This window comes from Syzygium oleosum, unplaced genomic scaffold, assembly GCF_021117445.2.
Source record: "Syzygium oleosum isolate NSW1041296 unplaced genomic scaffold, Sole_v2.1 Sole_v2.19, whole genome shotgun sequence".
In the NCBI taxonomy this organism is placed as follows: Eukaryota; Viridiplantae; Streptophyta; class Magnoliopsida; order Myrtales; family Myrtaceae; genus Syzygium; species Syzygium oleosum.
The window spans coordinates 2,662,654-2,683,362 of record NW_026607503.1 but is presented as its reverse complement, the minus strand read 5'-3'; the positions used below and the strand labels follow the sequence as shown (position 1 = coordinate 2,683,362).

The 20,709-nt window shown below is 40.6% G+C and overlaps 1 protein-coding gene and 1 pseudogene across 1 annotated transcript; both read right to left on the bottom strand.

Moving 5' to 3' along the window:
* Positions 1–4,013: 4,013 nt before the first annotated feature.
* On the bottom strand, positions 4,014–14,326 carry LOC115670337 (phytosulfokine receptor 1-like; annotated as a pseudogene).
* Positions 14,327–16,276: 1,950 nt separating this feature from the next.
* Positions 16,277–18,624, bottom strand: LOC115670339 (phytosulfokine receptor 1-like). The gene has a single exon (XM_030591596.2). It carries the CDS (start codon positions 18,448–18,450, stop codon positions 16,306–16,308), a length of 2,145 nt encoding a protein of 714 aa, XP_030447456.2. The 5' UTR covers positions 18,451–18,624; the 3' UTR covers positions 16,277–16,305.
* Positions 18,625–20,709: the final 2,085 nt, after the last annotated feature.

The window sequence follows — 20,709 nt, the reverse complement described above, 5'->3', positions numbered from 1 at the left end:
CTGACTTAAAGCAAACACGTGAGTTCAAGGTTCAAAACTAACACGTCTCTTTTGTTGGCTGCTTTGGTCATTATAATCAACTGGAAATTTCTTGGGATTTTACTTGGTCCACTTTTTACTTGGTTTTTTATTCATGCGTATGAGATTCAATTGGAGATGCTTGTGGAAAACGATCTCTCTTTTTTCTTGTACTCGTTATCACGAACAACGGAAGAAACTTGAGTTATCATATTCATTGATAGGCATCAAAGATATTAGCTACATTGTGAGTTATATATTAGGGTATGTGTATGTACTTCAATTGTAGCGTATTAGGATGCAATTTGACCATGTGCTGTAATAGTACTAGTGAGCATTATACATAATAATTTGTTGTCCATTTTGTGAATGAACGTCTACCGTATAAGTCAACGAACTCTGTTGGTATTTATAATTCAAATAGAGAAAAGTTCTGTGTTTCCTTAGCTATATTCTAAAGCTACTGCAATAATTTGAGTTGAGGGACCATGCATGATAGAAAAAAATGATAACATTACGGGGTAGGAAAGGAATCTACAAATGATTTTGAGATCCCTTTAACCTTGGGTTCCCAAGAAGTAACCCCGAAGGAAGTAGGAACATTACAAGACCTTTCATAAAAGATATCCAATTCAATTATTTGTACTAAGAGAGATACATGAATTGAGTGAAATTAAGGGTTTGTTTGTTTGAGGGAAAGTGTTTTCTGGAAATCCGTTTTCCGAACTTTCACCTGTTTGGTTCGCTGAAAATGATAAATCAACGAAAAACAATTTTCGGTCAAGGAAAATACTCATGTATAAAATTAGGAAAGTGAATTCCCTAATCTAAGTAGGTGAAAGCACTTTCCTAAATTACTCATCTTGAATTTGTTACTATTTTCTTTTCTTTTTTTTCTTTTTACTTTTTTTTCTTTCTTTTTTTTCTTTTATTTTTCTTTTTTATTTTATTTCTTTTTCTTTTTCCTTCTTCCTCCCTCCGCCGGTCGCTGGCCTCGGCGACAGGCCACAAGTGCCGGTTGGAAAAACAAATGCATTTTGAAATCATTTTCCAAATGAGATCCAAACGTCAGAAATCTTTTTCAATCACCAATCACCAAACAAAGGAAAACTAACCATTTTCCTAGAAAATGATTTCTCGGAAAACATTTTCCAGAAACGTTATATTTTTCATGAAAGAAACGCACCCTAAGGTTCCGTTCGTTTCACAGAAAATGTGACGTTTCTAGAAAATGTTTTCTTGAAAATCATTTTCCAGGAAAATGACTAAAAATAAATTGGAAAAAATTTTCCGCCATTTGGTATCCGATTTGATTTATAGGGAAAATTACCAAAAATTTTGAATTTGAATTCTTTTTCTTTTTCTTTTTCTTTTTCCTTTTCTTTTTCTTTTTCTTTTTCTTTTTTTTCCTTTATTTTGTCACTAGCCACAGGCGAGCTCGAGCCTCGCCATAGGCCGGCGAGGCTTGAGCTCACCAAATTCTGGCGAGGTCAAGCTCAGGCCTCGCAAGATCTGGCGGTCGGCGACCGGCCGAGGAAGAAGAGAAAACAAAAAGAAAGAAAAGGAAAAAAATAAAAAATAAATAAATTTTAAAAAGAAAGAAAAAATAAAAATAAAAGGAAAATGTGTTATTTGAAAGAAAATGAGGTGAATTTCCTCATTTTTGAATATGTTTTCTTTTCATTGGTGGAAAATATTTTCCATCACTAGTTTATTTTCTGTGAAATAAACGTCGGAAAATCCGGAAAATGTTTTTCTAAAAGTTGTTTTTCGTGAGATGGACAGAGCCTAAAACAAAACAAAAAAAGATGGGGTAATCAGTAATGGGATACTTAATGAATTGTCCATAGCGGGATGAAATAGAGAGGTATGAGAGGAGAAGAGAACAATTTAAGTAGACCTGGATGCCGGCTGACAGGTGAGGAATGTTGAGTCACTTATTGGAGAGTTTTCCCATTTGTTTGTAGCTTAAGTTAATAGATGTGTTGAAGCCAGACATTCAGAAATTAAAAAGTCCCCTTCATGAGTGAATTGATGGGTATTTATAGCGAGAGGATCAAAAGATTTGGTTGACAGGAATACAGGACTAATTCAAAAAAAAAATCATCAATTTTTACTCGAGTCCCAAATTTAGCCCTCGTAATGAATCTTCTAATTGTTCAGGCCAGATTTTGGATTTAAATGAAAGTTTGTGATTTTTCATCGGACAAAAAAAAGTTCGAGTTAGAATTGTCACTCGAGGTAAAGTTGGTACATTTTTTTTTTGGAATTAAACCCAGGAATATACCACGTATCAATCCTGGCGAAAGAAATTATCTGCCCCATGTTTGGGGCACACGGGCTAATTAGGGCGCGAATGACAATATTTCTCATTCCCGGTCCTATTTCTAGCTTGAAATAGAAAAATTTATTTCTCTTTCCCAGATGAGTTTCTGAGCAAAAAGTAGCGTTTGATAACGACACAAAACTTATGTTTTCGAAATAGAAATTCGTTTGATAAGTTATTCTTAAATTTCTGTTTTCGGCAGCATCGGGCGAGCAGCCAGCGATCGGCGTGCGGCGGCGAACGACCGGTGGGCGGCAGCGGAGGATGGCTGGCGGGGGGGTGGTGGATGGCCGGCAAACGGCTGATGGGCGGCGACGACAGGTGGCAAGGGGCAGTGGCGGACGGCGACGACGGGCAGTATGGGGTGGTGGCGAAAGGCCGGCAGGCGGCAACAGGTGGCTGGAGGTGGCAACGGGCGGCGACGAATGGTCGGCGGGCAGGCAGGCAGGCAGCGAATGGGCGGCGGTGGACGGTAAGAGTGAGCAATAAGAGAGAATTGTTATTTTTATTTTTGTTCCAGAAATAAAAAAAAAGTATAAATTTTTAACTTTTTATTTCTGTTCCAAATCTATTTCTCAGCCAAAATTTGTCTCAGAAATAAAAAAATAAAATTATTTTACTAAACGGATTTTTATTCCAAACCTGTTTCAGAAAAAAACAAAATAGGGAAACAAAATGATTATCATTCGCGCCCTTCTAGACCAAAATATTATTTTCTTCGATAACAGGGTCACTCGTGAAGAAACATTGGTTTGATTTCTCTCACTGTCATTGAATCGACTGCCGATTTCTTTATTGTATTTTACTCGATTTATGAAATTCATGAGGAAATGTTTTATAATGACGTGGATTTACGAAATTTCTTGAGGAGAAAAGTGAAAGGGTGTAAAATAGTTGACCCTGGAAAAGCTTAACAGAGAATGCTTGGAAGTACACGCACTTTGTTGGAGATTCTCACGTACACATTGGGATTTTCGATCTTTAAATTAACTGTATCGTATTTTCCCAAGTACAACCCTGTACCATCTAATCAAATTTTGTTTTTCTTTGAGGACGTATTACATTTGATTATACAGAAAGAAACTATAAGAAAAATAAACTGAATCTTCCACGGTTTAGTATTCAATTACGATGACACGTCATGAAATAAAAAAGAAATTCACATTTATGTTTTCTTCCATTCCATCACAACAAATGTCTATAACATTGTAAAATAAAAAAAGATATTAAAGTATTTTGTACTTGGTTACAATGGTCTAGACGTAATCAAATGCAAGACCAAGACACTTTTCTTTTGGGATAAGTGCATTGGAAGTCCTAAAACTTATCATAAAAGTACAATTAAGTTCTAAAACTTTTAAAAAGTGCAATCAAGTCCAAAAACTTGTCACAAAAATGCAATCAAATAAAAAAAATATGATGCTTTTTTATTACCTTTTTGGTCTTTATAAAAATTTCGATAGTTCCATTTAAGTAAATTTTAGCTTATGATCTCTACAATAGTAAAGCTAGAAATCATTTAGAGATATATCGGATTGATATTCGAGCTATTTTATGTCTAAGTGCTTTCATAGGTACATCTAGGAATAATATTAATTTATCTATAGATATACGTACTTATATTAATCTAAGTCCGGTTAATGCCAAACACAAAAGATTGTAAACTTTGTCAATCCAACAAATTAGGAACAAGATTTAGATTATTGAAAATTTTATCAATCTAAAAAGATATGGAACAAGAGTTAGATTAATATAACTATGAGCATCTATAGATAAATCAATCTAACAAATTAGGAACAAGATTTAGATTATTGAAAATTTAATCAATCTAAAAAAAAAGGAACCGCGTTTAGATTAATAATGCATGTATTTATAGATAAATTAATATTGTTCCTAGATGTACTTACAAAAACACTTAGATATAAAATAGCTGGAATATCAATCCCATACAACTTTAACGCAGGTTCTACTTTCACTATTATAGAATATGTAACCTGAATTTACTTAAATGAAACTAAAGTATATTTTATAAGGACCAAAAAGGTAAAAAGATAATGAAAAGATAGCATATTCTTTTTATTGATCTAGCAAAATGATTGAAATGAAAAGATATTCTAAAATCCAAGAAATAATGTAGTTAGGAATATTTATTAATATTACTAAATGACAGATTTGACTTTGTTGAAAAGTTAAGAGATTATGTTTAACAAGCTGAAAGTTTAAGGACTTCATTAAACATTTAGGATTAGTTCAAAAATCACATTAAATAAATTAAATGTTCAAGAATTATATTGTATATTGAATTTATGGACTAATCGTGTCATTTCCTCTTCTAATAAATGAGTAACTTACATACTTGACTTTGACCCAAAAAAAAACTTACATACTTGATTTTTTTTTTTGGGTCAATTACATACTTGACTTAACACGGGCACAAAATCTTATTATTACACGCGAACACAAATCGCCGGTCCTAGTTATTCCCAATGCAATTCCAATGGCCATTCCAAATGCAAGTCCAATGGTCATTCCAAGGTTTCTATCGCTCATGGCATGATCGGTGGAGCCAGTAAGATTTTGACTATGATCGGCAGATCCAGGACGACTCTGACTCGTTGGGCAAGGGAAAGCATGATCACCACACAGGTTGTTTCCTTCAAAACTCAAATTGGGAAAGGTTGGGTGTAATATTTGGGTATTTAAAAAAAAAGGGTTGAAAAGTCAATAAAGTAGCTGCAGTGAACTTTAGTTTATAAAAAGGGGGACCGAGAGCTTTCGGGGAGGAAGGAAAAGAAGGAAAGGAAAGAAAAAGGAAAGAAGAGGAAGAAAGGGAAAGAGAAAGAAGAGGGATTTTGCACGTAGTCATCACGGACGCCTCATCAAGCCGATTCGACTTTGTATCGCAACGTTTGGTAAGTGTTCACGCCTCTCATTCATCCAATCGGAAAAGTTTTTTGGGTTAGGGCTCATATTTTGGAGTTATGTGAAATTCTAGTGGCCAAGTCCGATTTTTTAGTCGTTGAGCTATGAATATATATAGAAATGGTAGTTTGGGGTGTCGTGGAGTCATGGGATATTACGGAACTCGATTTGGACTTACGATTTGCCCAAAACGAATTTTTGAAGTTGAGCGCGCGTAGTGAACAGTGCGCGACCAGCGGTTTTGAGGCCTATTTTCGTCGGTTTTCGGCTCGATTTTAGGACGGCCAAGTCGAGGTTCCTTTAGTCTTTTGAATGGGCTTTCTATTGACTATATGCTTACTTGGAACGGAGTTTGGTGGAGAAAGTTACAGCGCAACCAAGTTTCGCGCTCAAGCTCCGCATTGCAGACAGCTTTAAGTAATCGCTTTGGGTGAGCGATTTGTGAGCGCGTTGAAGTCTTTTTGGTTAGCATCTAAGCTTGGTTTAGTTGAGTTGTTGGTGAAATGGTGTTTTACTTGGTATTGATGTCGATTCTCGTTTAATTGATAGGATTACGAGATCGTCGGCGAGTTTAGCCACGTTGTTTGGTTATGAGATATTCCCAGGTGAGTGGTGTTATCTCTTCTTTGAGTTTGTAAACTCATATTTGGAAAGGGATATGAATCAGATATGCTATAAGTTAAATAGCATTGTTATTGCATAAAAGCTCGGATTGGGCATTTACTACCCTGTTGATTATTTGAAATGGTATGGTAAAGCATTTCTGGAAATGGCTTATATATCGATTATCGTGAAATGAATTGAGGAAATTCTTTATAAAAAGAATTCTTTTGTTAAAGGTTATACATATTGATTTATGAAGAATTTTGAAATGATGTGAGAAATGTCTCGTAAAATGCGTTCAGTTTGACAAATGAAGTTGAGAAAGATTGTGTTTTGTTTTCTGAAATCAATTGGTACTATTGATTGTGGATTATGAGATTTATTATGGATTTGGTATTGTGGATCATTGGAGGATGTGTGTTTTGTGCTCAATATCGCTGTGAGCCCATTGAGGGGCTTGGGGGTATGCATATCAAGTTAGGATATCCTTCTGGGCCGAGCCACCGGCTTTATAGGTGGAAACCTTGCTAAGGGGGGAATCTTGATAGTCTTGTCACAAGACTTTGTGTCGTGACCATGGTTAGATATTGAACGATAGATTGGTCGATGGAATGGACCATCGACATGTGATGTGATATGAGATTCATCAATGGAATAGACCATTGATGTTTGATTTGAGATTATTCAATGGAATGGACCATTGACGTGGTTTTTAATAGAGATTGATCAATGGACTTAACCATTGATGTTTATGATGATTTAAATGAGTATTTTCTGAATTTTATAAAGTCTTGTTGAAATGAAACAACTCTCATGTGATTCTATATATATTTGATATCTTGAGTTTAGCTCCTGAAATTCTAGTATGGTTTTAGGTATTCATGCATAGTGGTTGCTCGATCTGCTTAGAAGAGACACGCACTACTTACTTGTTGGGGAGAACCGCGAGCAACAATTCGCCAAGAACTCAACCAATCCAAGATCAATATCTCCCCCGAAATTAAACCGACCGAAATCGACTTAATTCCAACAACAACCCACAATTTCCAACAATATAAACTTGCAATAATAAGGAAACAAATGCAACAATCGACACCAATATTTAACGTGGAAACCCAAAGCGGGAAAAACCACGGACCGCCCCAAAAACTTCCACTAATCACCGAGAATAGTAGGATACACCAAGTTCTTCTCTAGTCACACACTAGAGGCACAACATCAACATTACAACATCATTTCTTCACCACAAAGGTGGATTTATACAAAATGAGGAGAGAAACCCTAACCGCGATTGAAGAGTTCGGAGGAGATTCTCAACGAACGAAACCGATCAACTCGTAGCCTTCGGTCTCACGAACAACATACTAAAATTTGAGCCAATTCCGATAACGTTTGGCCTTCGAATCGGGACCGCGAAGTTCAACCCCCTTTTCTTCCCCTATTCTCGCGCACCTCTGTGAGCTCTCGATAAAGCTCTCGCCTTTTTCTCTCTCTCTTCTCTGTGGGCTCCTCTTCTGCACGAAGCTTCCCCCTTCTTTTATTCTTTCTTTTTCACTTTGACTTTCTTTTGTTTTGTTTGTTTTGATTTAAGTACTAACTGGGCCCCACATAAGGTGGACCCAGTCAACAAATCTCCCCCTCCACCTCATGTGGGAAGATCATTCATGCCCGCTTTGCTTCTACAAGAGTCAAGTTTCGTCACGGGCAAGGCTTTGGTCATCATATCAAATCCATTGTCGTCGGTGTGGACTTTCTCGAGTTGAAAGAGCTTCTCTTCTAATTTTTCTCGAACCCAATGATACTTCACATCAATATGCTTCGATCTTGAATGCAACACCGGATTTTTGCTAAGATAGATAGCACTCATGCTATCACAATATAGAACGGTCTTCTCTTGCTTTAAGCCCAACTCTTGTAGGAATTTCTGCATCCACAAAAGTTCTTTACCTCCTTCGGTAATAGCGATATATTCCGCTTCAGTCGTAGACAAAGTAACACACTTTTGCAATCTTGACTGCCATGAAACCGCTCCCCCTGCAAAAATCATCATGTAACCCGATGTGGACTTTCGAGAGTCAACATCACCGGCATAGTCCGCATCTGAATAGCCACTCAACTCAGGCTTTCCATTTCCATAACATAAGCAGAATCTGGAAGTACCTTTAAGATACCTGAAAATCCATTTAACAGCAGCCAAATGCTCTTTACCGGGATTTGACAGAAACCTACTCACAACACCAACTGCATGAGCAATGTCTGGTCTTGTACAAACCATTGCATACATCAAACTACCAACGGCCGATGCATAACGAATTTTCATCATCTCTTCCTTCTCTTTCTCACTTGTAGGACACTGGTCACTACTCAACTTGAAATGACTAGCAAGTGGAGTACTTACCGGTTTACATGTGCTCATGTTGAATCTTTCCAACACCTTGTCAATGTACTTCTCTTGAGATAGCCAAAGTTTCTTGTTCAACCTGTCACGAGTAATTTTCATGCCAAGGATTTGCTTTGCCGGACCTAAATCCTTCATTGCAAAAGCTATACTCAACTCATTTTTTAAACTCTTGATTTTCTTAGCATCATGTCCGACAATCAACATATCATCCACATAGAGTAGGAGGATAAGAAAATCATTATCCGAGAATCTTTTCATAAAAACACAAGAATCAGAGTTGGTCTTATCATACCCGTGATCTTCCATGAATGATTCGAACTTCATATACCATTGCCTTGGCGCTTGCTTGAGACCGTACAAACTTTTTCTCAATCTACATACATGATGCTCCTTGCCTTCGACTATAAAACCCTTTGGTTGCTCCATATATATTTCTTCCTCTAGGTCTCCATGAAGAAAAGCAGTCTTTACATCAAGTTGTTCAATTTCTAAATTCAAGGTGGCGGCCAACCCAAAAACAACTCGAATAGAGGGCATTTTTACAACCGGTGAAAATATTTCTTCAAAGTCGATTCCTTTCTTTTGACGAAAGCCCTTCACGACAAGCCTAGCCTTGTATCGTGGTTGCAAACTACTTTCTTCCGTCTTCAACTTGTACACCCACTTATTTGTGAGTGTTCTTTTGCCTTTAGGTAACATTACCAATTCAAATGTGTGGTTCTCATGCAATGATTTGAGCTCTTCTTGCATGGCTTCATACCACTCGTTCTTTTGATCACATGACATAGCCTCTTCATAAGTTTCTGGCTCTCCTGCATCAGTGAGTAACACATACTCATGCGGCTGATATTTCGTGAGGGCCTACGTTCTCTTTCGATCTTCTAACCCGAGGTAGGACCACTGTGTTCTTGCTCAACTCGGCTCCACCGGCTCAACTCTGGCTGTTCTTGCTCAACTGTTTCACCTATCTCATCTAAAGGATCAACATTTTGTGAGGATTCACCATCTTCATGATTTCCGTGTACTTCTCCCTCGTGATTTTCACCCAATACAGTAGGAGGACTTGGGCTGAAACTAACATAATGTTGAGCTGCATTCTTTGGCCTTCCTAGCTTGTCAATGTCTTCAATGGTTTGATGCTCAAAGAATACCACATCTTGGCTTCTAATGATTTTCTTTGCAACTGGATCCCACAACCTGTAGCCAAACTCTTCATGTCCATAACCCAAGAAGATACACTGTTTAGACTTGTCATCAAGCTTTGACCTTTCATCTCTTGGAACATGCACAAATGCCAGGCAACCAAAGACTTTCAGGTAATTATACGAAACATCTTTCCCACTCCAAACTCTTTGTGGAACATCCCCCTTAAGAGGAACTGATGGAGAAAGATTTATCAAGTCTACTGCTGTTCTCATCGCTTCACTCCAAAATGACTTAGGCAATTTCGCATGAGAGAGCATACACCGAATCCGATCATTAATTGTCCGGTTCATTCTCTCCGCCACTCCATTTTGTTGTGGTGTTTTTGGAACAGTCTTCTCAAGCTTGATGCCATAATCCCTGCAATAATGTTCAAACGGGCCTCTATATTCACCACCATTGTCAGCTCGAACACATTTCAAATTCTTCCCGGTTTCTCTTTCCACATTGACATGAAATTGTTTGAAAACTGCAAGCACCTGATCTTTAGATTTCAAAGCAACAGCCCATACTTTTCTAGAACAATCATCAATAAATGTCACAAAGTACAATGCACCGCCAAGTGTTCTAGCATCCATGCAGCAAACATCAGTGTGAACTAAATCAAGTACATTTGATTTCGTATGTGGAGAGAAACTATGAAATGAGAATCTATGTTGCTTACCTTTAAGGCAATGAGCACATTCCTTCAGATTTTTCTCCTTCAATGGTAGAAGATTCTTTCTCGCAAGAGTTTCAAGCCCCTTCTCGCTGAGATGACCGAGTCTCATATGCCATAGATCAACTGAGGAGTCCTCCACTACATTCACATCTTCCTTGATCAACTTAGCTTGCATGGTGTAAAGAGTGCATGTCTTCTTACCCTTAGCCACTATCATGGAACCCTTTGGTCAATTTCTATTTGCCGTCACCGAAGATGTTGCAATAACCATCATCATCCAAGGCACCTGTGGAGATCAAGTGAAGTCGAATATCCGGAACATGTCTCACATTTTTCAAAAGCAAATTACATCCAACGTCGGTCTCCAAATGAACGTCCTCCATGCCGATAACCTTGGAAACACCACTGTTTCCCATCCTAATACAACCAAAATCACCGCTGCGATAGGAAGTAAAATAGTCACGCCGTGAGGTGACGTGAAATGAAGCTCCGGAATCAACAACCCAACCAGAGTCTTGGCATGTAAGGTTCACACAAGTGTCATCACAAATAAACATAATATCGCCGTCGGATGCCACTGCCGTTGTAACTTGCTTTTCTTCTTTCTTTCGATCTTAATTTCTATCATGAAATTTTTCTCTCTTTGGCAACCTACATTCTCTTGGATAATGTCCCATATTGCCACAATTGTAGCACTTCACACTCCTCCTCGGCCTGGACTTCGATCTTCCTCTTGACTTGCCTCTTTTATCAAAATTCTGAAAATTTCTTGATTGATTTCTCCCTCTGTTTTCTGTGACAAAGGCCTCCGATTTAGAAGCATAATTCAAGCCTTTTCTCCTTGTTTCTTCATTGAATAGGCTTTCTTTGACCATGCTCATAGAAAGCACACCAAACGGAGCTGAGTTATTTAATGCCACAACCAAAGTATCCCAACTATCGGGAAGAGTACCAAGCAATAGACATGCTTGCAATTCATCACCTAAGTCAATCTCAAGATTTGTCAATTGATTTACAACATCTTGAAATTCACTCAAGTGTTCCGACATGCTACTTCCCTCCTTGTATCTCAAGTTCACAAGTCTTTTAACTAGAAAAGCTTTATTTTGTGGGGTTCTCCTCTCATAGAGATCTTGCAATTTCTTCCACAAAGTGTCCGCTTTTGTTTCTTGAGCAACATGATGAAACACATTATCATCAATCCATTGTCGGATAAACCCAACCGTTTTTCGATTCATACGCTCCCATTCTTTGTCTTCCTTATCTCCTTTAGCCTCATCGCCTTCAACGGGATCAAATAAATCTTTGCAATATAACATGTCTTCCATCCGAGGCTTCCAAATGTTGTAATTCGAGGCATTTAACTTAAACATGGTGCCACTAGTTTCCTCCATTCAATACTAGAATATCAACGCTAGCTCTGATACCACTTTGTTGGGGAGAACCGCGAGCAACAATTCGCCAAGAACTCAACCAATCCAATATCAATATCTCCCCCGAAATTAAACCGACCGAAATCGACTTAATTCCAACAACAACCCACAATTTCCAGCAATATAAACTTGCAATAATAAGGAAACAAATGCAACAATCGACACCAATATTTAATGTGGAAACCCAAAGTGGGAAAAACCACGAACCGCCCCAAAAACTTCAACTAATCACCGAGAATAGTAGGATACACCAAGTTCTTCTCTAGTCACACACTAGAGGCACAACATCAACATTACAACATCATTTCTTCACCACAAAGGTGGATTTATACAAAATGAGGAGAGAAACCCTAACCGCGATTGAAGAGTTCGGAGGAGATTCTCAACGAACGAAACCGATCAACTCGTAGCCCTCGGTCTCACAAACAACATACTAAAATTTGAGCCAATTCCGATAACATTTGGCCTTCGAATCGGGACCGCGAAGTTCAGCCCCCTTTTCTTCCCCTCTTCTCGCGCACCTCTGTGAGCTCTCGGTAAAGCTCTCGCCTTTTTCTCTCTCTCTTCTCTGTGGGCTCCTCTTCTGCACGAAGCTGCCCCCTTCTTTTATTCTTTCTTTTTCACTTTGACTTTCTTTTGTTTTGTTTGTTTTGATTTAAGTACTAACTGGGCCCCACATAAGGTGGACCCAGTCAACATTACTGAGCCGTGGTTACTCACCCCTTTCTTTCTCCAATCTTTCAGGTTCCTTGGCTAGTAACCAATAGAGCGAGAGCGATGCCGTGGGGATATTTGGGTGGTTTGAGGCTGCGTTCTTCGGGTGGAAGGATGGCCGTGTCATCTCCCGTTCTGGTAGGTTTCGGGGTGTGACATTGGGAATTGGCCCCCGCGAGGAATCGGCCCGGACAAACTATTATATGCAATGCTAAACTTAGACAAGAAGTTGAGACGCACTAACGAAAAAGGTATACTTCCCGACAGATTGTTGTAAGACAGATCAAGAGTCTCCAGGCTAGTCATTCCGGATAAACTGTCGGGAATCGAACCTGATAAGAAGTTGTTGCTGAGATCCAATATATGAACATTTTTCATATCCCCGAACTCCGGCAAGATAGATCCGTTGAGAGAGTTGTACCCGAGATCTACAGTCGGTGGAAAGCTTGTAACTTGATTGTACTGCAGCGCCCTCACGCTCACATCCCTCTTCACGAAGAGTGGAAATTCTGTAGAAGGTTCCATCATTGACGTATTCCTCTGGATGAGGCTAGGCAATCTGGTAATCTCTTTTGGGATCTTGCCCACAAACGAGTTGTTCGATAAGTCTAGATAAAAGAGAGATTGGAAGTCGCCAATCCACGCGGGGATCGTTCCACCCAAACTGTTCCAGGACAAATCCAGCAACTGCAAACGGGTGCATCCACGCACCCATTGGGGCATTGAACCCCTTAGTCGACCATAGGCGATAATAAGAACCTTAAGCTTCGGAAAACTCAAACTTGCATCGCTGGCCAATTCTTCGTCCAAGTAATTCGGAGTGAGAACCAAAACTGTCAAATTTTTGCAGTGCTGAAGGATCCCGAGTGCAGATGAGAGGTTCGATTGGCTCGAATTCGAGATTGAAAGACAAAAAAGGCTGGAAAAGTTTCTCAAGCTTTGAGGTATCGGGGTTGTGAACTTGTTTCGTGCAAGGTTCACATTCTGCAGCTGCCGGCAATTGGGCAAATCCTCAGGGACAGGACTACTGAAATTGTTGGTACCTAAATCCAGAGACACCAGAATGCTCAATGCCGAGCAATTAAGACCTATCCTACCGGTCAGCGAGTTGTTCCTCAAATTGAGAAACGTAAGCGATGGCAAATTGGACAAGGAAGATGGGATGGGGCCCATGAAGCCATTGCTCTGAGCAATGACGTGATGCAGCTTCTTCATGTTCTGAAACACATCCGGGATCGACCCAGAGAATCTGTTTGTCAAGTTGTCCAACTGAACCAGTTCCGTGAGATTACCATCCCGCTGCCAAGCGGCCCTGAAAGCGAGTTCTCCTGAAGGCTTAATTGGACCAACTGACCCAGAGTGAAGATATCTTCACTGATTTCACCCGTGAGACTATTCGTGGCTCGAGAAAGGTTCTGCAAGGACCTACAATTACCGAGTCCCGGTGGGATAACATCAGAGAAATAATTGACAGCCAGATTAAGCACCTGAATGCAGATCAAGTTCGCACAAACCCACACGGGCAGAGACCCACTGAAAGAGTTCTCAGAGATGTTGAAAACGCGAAGCGAGGGCAAATTGGCACTCTCAGGGACCGGTCCCGTGAATTCATTGTAGCTGAGATCGAGGACCTGCAAATTAGGGAGGTGGAGGAGAGACTCAGGGAGTGTGCTCGTGAGGAGGTTGTGAGAGAGATTGAGGAATCTCAGCTGGTCCAACTTGCCGATCGAGTCCAAGAGGTTGCCTGCAAGCTTCTTGCTCGCGAGGACCAACTCCACCACTCTGGCTGAACCAGAAGGACCGTCGCTCAGGCCAAGAGAAGTCGAAGAGTTGCACACCACGCCCAGCCAGTCACAGCAATTGGCAGACTCGTTGAGTCCCCAACCGTCAATTGGGATTGGGGACTCTATGTTGCTCATCAAGTCTAGCAATGCTTTGGAGTCGCTCGAATTGCATACAAGGTCCTCTTGAGAGTGCAGGACCTGTGCTTGGAGGCAAAGCCAAGAGACCGCAACGACCACCCACAGCGAATCATGAACACCCATATGAAGAAACAGAGCACCCAAAAGGAAAAACCCAATATGATTGATCGCAGAAACAGCACGAGAGAGTAACAGAGAAAAAGGGCCGTGGATGGATTAAGTGATGGAGAAACCCATCTTGAGAAGGATCAGGATTTGCAGATTGTGAGAGCGTGAGAGAAAATGGACAAAGGGGAAGAGGGAAGAGGAGGCAAAGAAATCAAAGTGGTGGCACTTCATCGGCTTCCTATTTTCTCTTGCTTGCTTCATTGTGAAACAAAGAGCAGAATAAAGAAAAGAGGGATTGTGGTGAGAGAACTGAGCTAGAGAGAGCGAGAAATTGTGAGCTTTGACTTCAACACGCTTGTTGGGTCTGAATCCCAACCCAATTGCTCCTCCTCCTCTGCCCTGGGCGCAGGGGACGAGTGAAGAGGAGACGAGGAAAGTGGCGGTGCTTTCTTTCTTGCTTCCTTGTGAACCAAGGAAGGAAGAATATAAAGAAAAGACCGGTTGAATTAAGTATATGGCTGAAACATGTGAAACTTATAGTGTCAACTTTGATATCTTGAATCGATGTAAAGTAAATGCTTCGATATATCTCCTCTTTTACATTGCTTGAGATATTTTGACCATGCCCATCCCGCCCATAGCATCAAAAGCCGCATTTAGCACTAGAGTTTGTGTGTTTGACATGTTTCACAGCCCCTTGACTCCAAGTATGGAGGCTCTTATAAGTGTTCGAGATTGATTACGCACCACTTTCACTTTCAATGGAGGCAGACTCAGAAGAACTTGAATATTTCTAGTCAGTTTAAAAGATACGTTTATAGTATACAATCTCTGCTTTATTACATTGATAGTTTAGTTCTTATTTCTCATTGTGAATTTAATGCAGAGTTGTCCACTAAGATCATGGAGCTGAGCTCGATATCGATTTATCTTGATTACCAATGGATCTAGAGATTGGTACTTGTTAAACTCGGATTTTTTTTTTGTTGTCAATTCAGTTGATGCTGGGTGTGCTGTTATCCCTCACATGAAAAGAAGGTAATAATGTCAGGTATAACATTCCAATCATCTGTGTTGTGGCCATCAGTGATCTTGCTGATATGGTTTTGCTGTACCAGTGAAGTGAGTCCAGAGTCTTGATGACATGTTGCACGAAAAGAAGGGACCATGCATGAACTAAATATAAAAGAAGTTTGTCCAGATTACATCGAGGATATAATTATGATATATTCAAAGCAGCATCAGAAGTTAATCATTCAGCGACCAAACCTCACTCTGCCTAAACTAAAACACCATAAAGGTGTTCTTGCATCTTATCTTATATGAACGACTGAGGTAAAACGGTTGCTTCAAAATCAATAGGGGATTTTGGTATCCACCACATGCTCTTTCTTTGACTGCAAGAGTATCTAGGAGGGCAGTTTCTTATTTTCACGAAGAGAATCTTCAATTTAAATGGTGATGCCCTGAAGATTTACGCGTCTCAGTGGCTGCCGAATGTATCGAGAGCTGGGAATGTGAAGAAGCAAGCCGGGTCTGACTTGGATTCGGACTCTAACAATGAAAAGCTCACTCCGAAGGACTAGCTTCTCGTTGGGTCGATAATCAGCGTTTTTCCTGCAGAGAAAGGTGTTGTTTCGTGCAGGTTTCCTGCTGAAGCTCTTTAAGGAGGGGAACATGCAACTTCTTCTAGAATGGAACTGGCCTAGAGATTGGGAATTCAACGGGACAAAATGGGGCCGGCCAAAATGACGGGGCTTCGGTGCCTAAAATCCACGTCAGCCAGAGATGTTGAGGTAATGTACATGTGGAATCGACACATCAGACCTTTAACGGGGCAAATTTGGTTGATTTTTTATGAGATAATAAAAAATTTCAGCCAAAATTGGAACCCGGCTAAAGTTAGTGCTTTTTAGCAGAATTGGGCTGTGAATTACCAAATTTACCAACATTCCAACAAAAGAGTAAGTCACAATTTTTTTTTTAGTTTTTCATCAGAACATCTTAACACAATTACAAAATCTCATTATCATACGTAAACACGAATCACCGGTCCTAGTTGTTCCTAACGTAATTCCAATGACCATTCCAAATGCAAGTCCAATGGTCATTCCAAGGTTTCTATCGCTCATGGCATGATCGGCAGATCCAAAATGATTTTGACTATGGTCGGCGGTTCCAGGATGACTTTGACTCCCTAGGCAGGGGGGAGCATGATCAACACACAGTTTGGTTCCTACAAAACTCGAATTGGGAAAGGTGAGGAATTGGCCACCGCTAGGAATGGGCCCAAACAAATTGTTATATGCAACACTGAACTTGGACAGAAAGGTGAGACGCACTAACGAGGAAGGTATACTTCCCGACAGATTGTTGTAAGACAAATCGAGAGACTCTAGGCTAATCATTTCGGATAAACTGTCGGGAATCGAACCTGATAAGAAGTTATGGCTGAGATCCAAGATATGGACATTTTTCAAATTCCCGAACTCTGGCCAGATTGATCCGCTGAGAAAGTTGGATCCGAGATCCACAGTCGGCGGCAAGCTTGAAACTTGATTGTACTGCAGCCCCCTCTGGCTCACATTCCTCTTCATGAAGAGCGGAAAATCAGGAAGAGATTCCGGCGTCGACATATTTCTGCGGATGAGGCCATGCAATCTGGTAATGTCTTTTGGGATCTCGCCCACGAACGAGTTGTTTGATAAGTCCAGATAAAAGAGAGACTGGAAGTCGCCGATCCACGGCGGGATCATTCCACCCAAATTGTTCCAGGACAAATCCAGCAAATGCAAACGGGTGCATCCACGCACCCACTGCGGCATCGAACCCTTCAGTCGACCGGATGCAATAATAAGAACCTTAAGCTTCGGAAAAGTCAAACTCGCGTCGCCCGGCAATTCTTCGTCCAAGTAATTCCGAGTGAGAACCAAAAATGTCAAATTGTTGCAGTGCTGAAGGATCCCTAGTGCAGACGAGAGGTTCGATAGGTTCGAATTTGAGATCGACAGGTAAACAAGGCTGGAGAAGTTTTTGAAGCTTTGAGATATCGGGGTTGTGAACTTGTTTTGTGCGAGGTTCACGTTCTGCAGCTGCCGGCAATTGGGCAAATCCTCAGGGAAAGGACCCCTGAAATTGTTGGAACCTAAATCCACAGTCCCCAGACTGCTCAATGGCGAACAGTTAAGACCTATCCTCGTCAGCGAGTTGTTCCTCAAATTGAGGACCCTGAGCGATGGCAAATTGGACAAGGAAGACGGGATGGGGCCCGTGAAGCGATTGAAATGTGCTATGAAGTACTGCAGCTTCTTCATCTTCTGAAACACATCCGGGATTGACCCCGAGAATCCATTTGTCGATATGTCCAGCCGAACCAGTTTCGTGAGATTACCGATCCTGTGACCGAGCGGCCCAGAAAACAAGTTTTCCTGGAGGTTCAAGTGGACCAACCGACCCAGAGTGAAGATGTCTTCATTGATCCCACCTGTGAGGCTATTCGTGGCCAGAGAAAGGTTCTGCAAGGAGCTACAATTGCCGAATCCTGGAGGGATAACATCATAAAAATGATTCACAGCCAGATTAAGCACCTGGATACGGGTCGAGTTCACGCATATCCTCACGGGCAGATACCCACTAAAAGAGTTATCAGAGATGTCAAGAACGCGGAGTGAGGGCAAATTGGCACCCTTGGGGACCAGTCCCGAGAATTTATTGTTGCTGAGATCGAGGACCTGCAAATTAGGGAGATGGAGAAGCGATTCAGGGAGTGTGCTCTTGAGGAAATTGTGGGAGAGATTTAGGAATCTCAGCTGGTCCAACTTGTCGAGTGAGTCCGAGAGGTTGCCGGCAAGCTTCTTGCTCGCGAGGACCAACTCAACCACTCTGCCCGAACTGGAGGGACGATCGCTCAGGCTGAGAGAAGACGAAGATTTGCACACCACCCCCGGCCAGTCACAGCAATTGGCGGATGCGTTGAGTCCCCAACCGTTGATTGGGGACTCAAAGTTGCTCATCAAGTCTAACAATGCTTTGGAATCGCTCGAATTGCATACAAGGTCCTCCTGAGAGTGCAGGACCTGCGCTTGGAGGCATAGCCAAGAGACGGCGACGACCACCCACAGCGAATCTCGAACACCCATATGAATAAACAGAGCACCCAAAAAAATTTTCCAATATGATTGATCGCAGGAACGGTATGATAAAGTATCAGAGGAAAAGGGCGGTGGAGGGATTAAGTGACGGAGAGACCCAGCTTGAGAAGGACCAAGATTGGTGAATTATGAGAGCGTGATGGTGGAAGCAAGACAGAAAGAGCCAAGATTTCGTTTGGGAAGGAGGTGCTCAACGAGAAGAAGAAGTGGGGTAACCGGCGAGAAACCAGTGAGCCTCGAGTTTCACGGGGAGTGAGAGAAGTCCAAAGAGGTTTGCTTGTGGCATTCCTCTGTTGACATCTCGTAGTGGTATTTTACTGACAATAGAAACAGGAACCTTTGGAAACCTCGCTGGGATACTTATAGTTGATGCAAGCACACGATTCGATTTGATTTGTGTTGCGGAATGAATAGGCAAGCATTACGGAATATCTTACGATGGTGTTCAAAACGTGTTGTATCGTCCACGTATAGCGGCACTCCAAGTTAGACTCTGCACTCGAACACTTGAGTGCAGTGGGGGTGGCAGTTGCTGAGACTGCTCAATATAACTCCATAGCTATGCCAGATGATCAAATGACCCTTGTCTCGTGAACCGACAATTATTTTTACACAGGGCGCAACGGAATTAATCCCTCTTTTTATTTAAAAATTGATATTTGGTCTAAAAAGAAGGTGTTTGTTTCCTCAATTCATGAAGCTGCAGAGGAGTTCAATTTCTTTACATCTGGATGTAACTGTTTGTTGCCCTTAAATAATTGATACAGCTCATGACGTGGAGTGAAGGCATACTCAAATATGAATGCAAGGGGTAATGAACTTCAATGGTTGAAGAATCATTGCATCAATGAGTAAAACTCTTCGTCTATCGATTTTAACATCTGGTCACATGTATCATCGGAAAAGTCAGCTTCAGGATGGATAATGTCGTTTGGTGTAAACTTTTCCTTACACTAACGGTGTATGGTCTGCCTTTTCTGTGACTTATCTAATAAAGATCATTCCAAGAGGACTAAGCATTATCCAATACTTAGAGGTGAAGTTCATCTTTACGGCAATATCTGAAGGGCCATTTTCTTTTTGAGCTTTGACGATCATTTCATGCTTCAATATGGTCACAAAATATATGGTTGGAAGGCTCATTGTGTCTAGTTTCTAAGGCAACAAGTTTCATGTAATTTGAAATCTTGTAGAGAAAGTTATAATCAAATTACTGAGTGCTACTCAACTTACTCGAGAACGAGTTTTTACAATTTCCATGATTTTATTGAATCCTATACATTGTAAGTTATTAATAAAGCTCGAGTCAAGAGTCAATCTATTTATTCATGTTTTATTTTGGGAATATTGTTTAAATTGAGTCTATATAAACTTTTTTAGGATTTTTGCTGCGCCTTTGTCAGACTAAGGGATAAGTCGTACGTACAGAACACGAATATATGTACCCTCCTCTTAACTTACACACATTTTTTGTTTTAATTAAACAATTAATGTGAGATTTGACAGTAGTGTGCTCATTTGTGCACAAATCTATCTAGTCATTATTATGGAGTGGGCAAGATTATTACCTCTAAAGCTTTGATCTTCCTTTCCATATCACAAATATGCTAATTCTGCTTCAACCTAGCTCTGTCGGCAGATGCAAGATATGATCCTATATACACAATATAATACTCGTGTTAATAAAAAGATCAATGCTCGTCGTAACAAGATATGCACGAACGAAAATGCTCAAAATGGACCGACGTAAATAAAAGGAAAAACAATCGAAGCGTAATTAAGTTCTCATTAATAAGTATTCACCTTTCAAGTTTTTGAGGGTCCATGTTCAGGTTTAGGGGTCAAGAGTGTCGCCTGCAACCAATGGTAAGTTTGTGAGCTTCAACTTCATCGTTCCTGCAATAGGGTTTGGGTTAAACTTGTAGAGAAAGAGTCAGCGAAGAAGCACTTGTTGGATCCATGAGGGCCAAGAGGTCAATTGTTTTGTTCTCCTCATCCATTTATCGTGCGTTCCACTAGAAAAAAACAACAGATAATAACACGCAATAAGAATTGCTCAATCCTAATACTTTTCAAGCGCAAAGAGGGATTGATTTGCACTTGAACTCATGAGAATAGAGTGTATTTTTAAGTGAATTTCAGGGTGGCTAGTTTAAGAATTTAGGGATAAGTGCACTAAAAGTCCTAAAACTTATCATGAAAATGCAATTGAATCCTATAACTTTCAAAAAGTGCAATCAAGTCCTA

Bases quoted from the DNA above. Each gene is read 5' to 3' on its own strand.
- LOC115670339 (XM_030591596.2), bottom strand. From the start codon at position 18,450: ATGGGTGTTCGAGATTCGCTGTGGGTGGTCGTCGCCGTCTCTTGGCTA.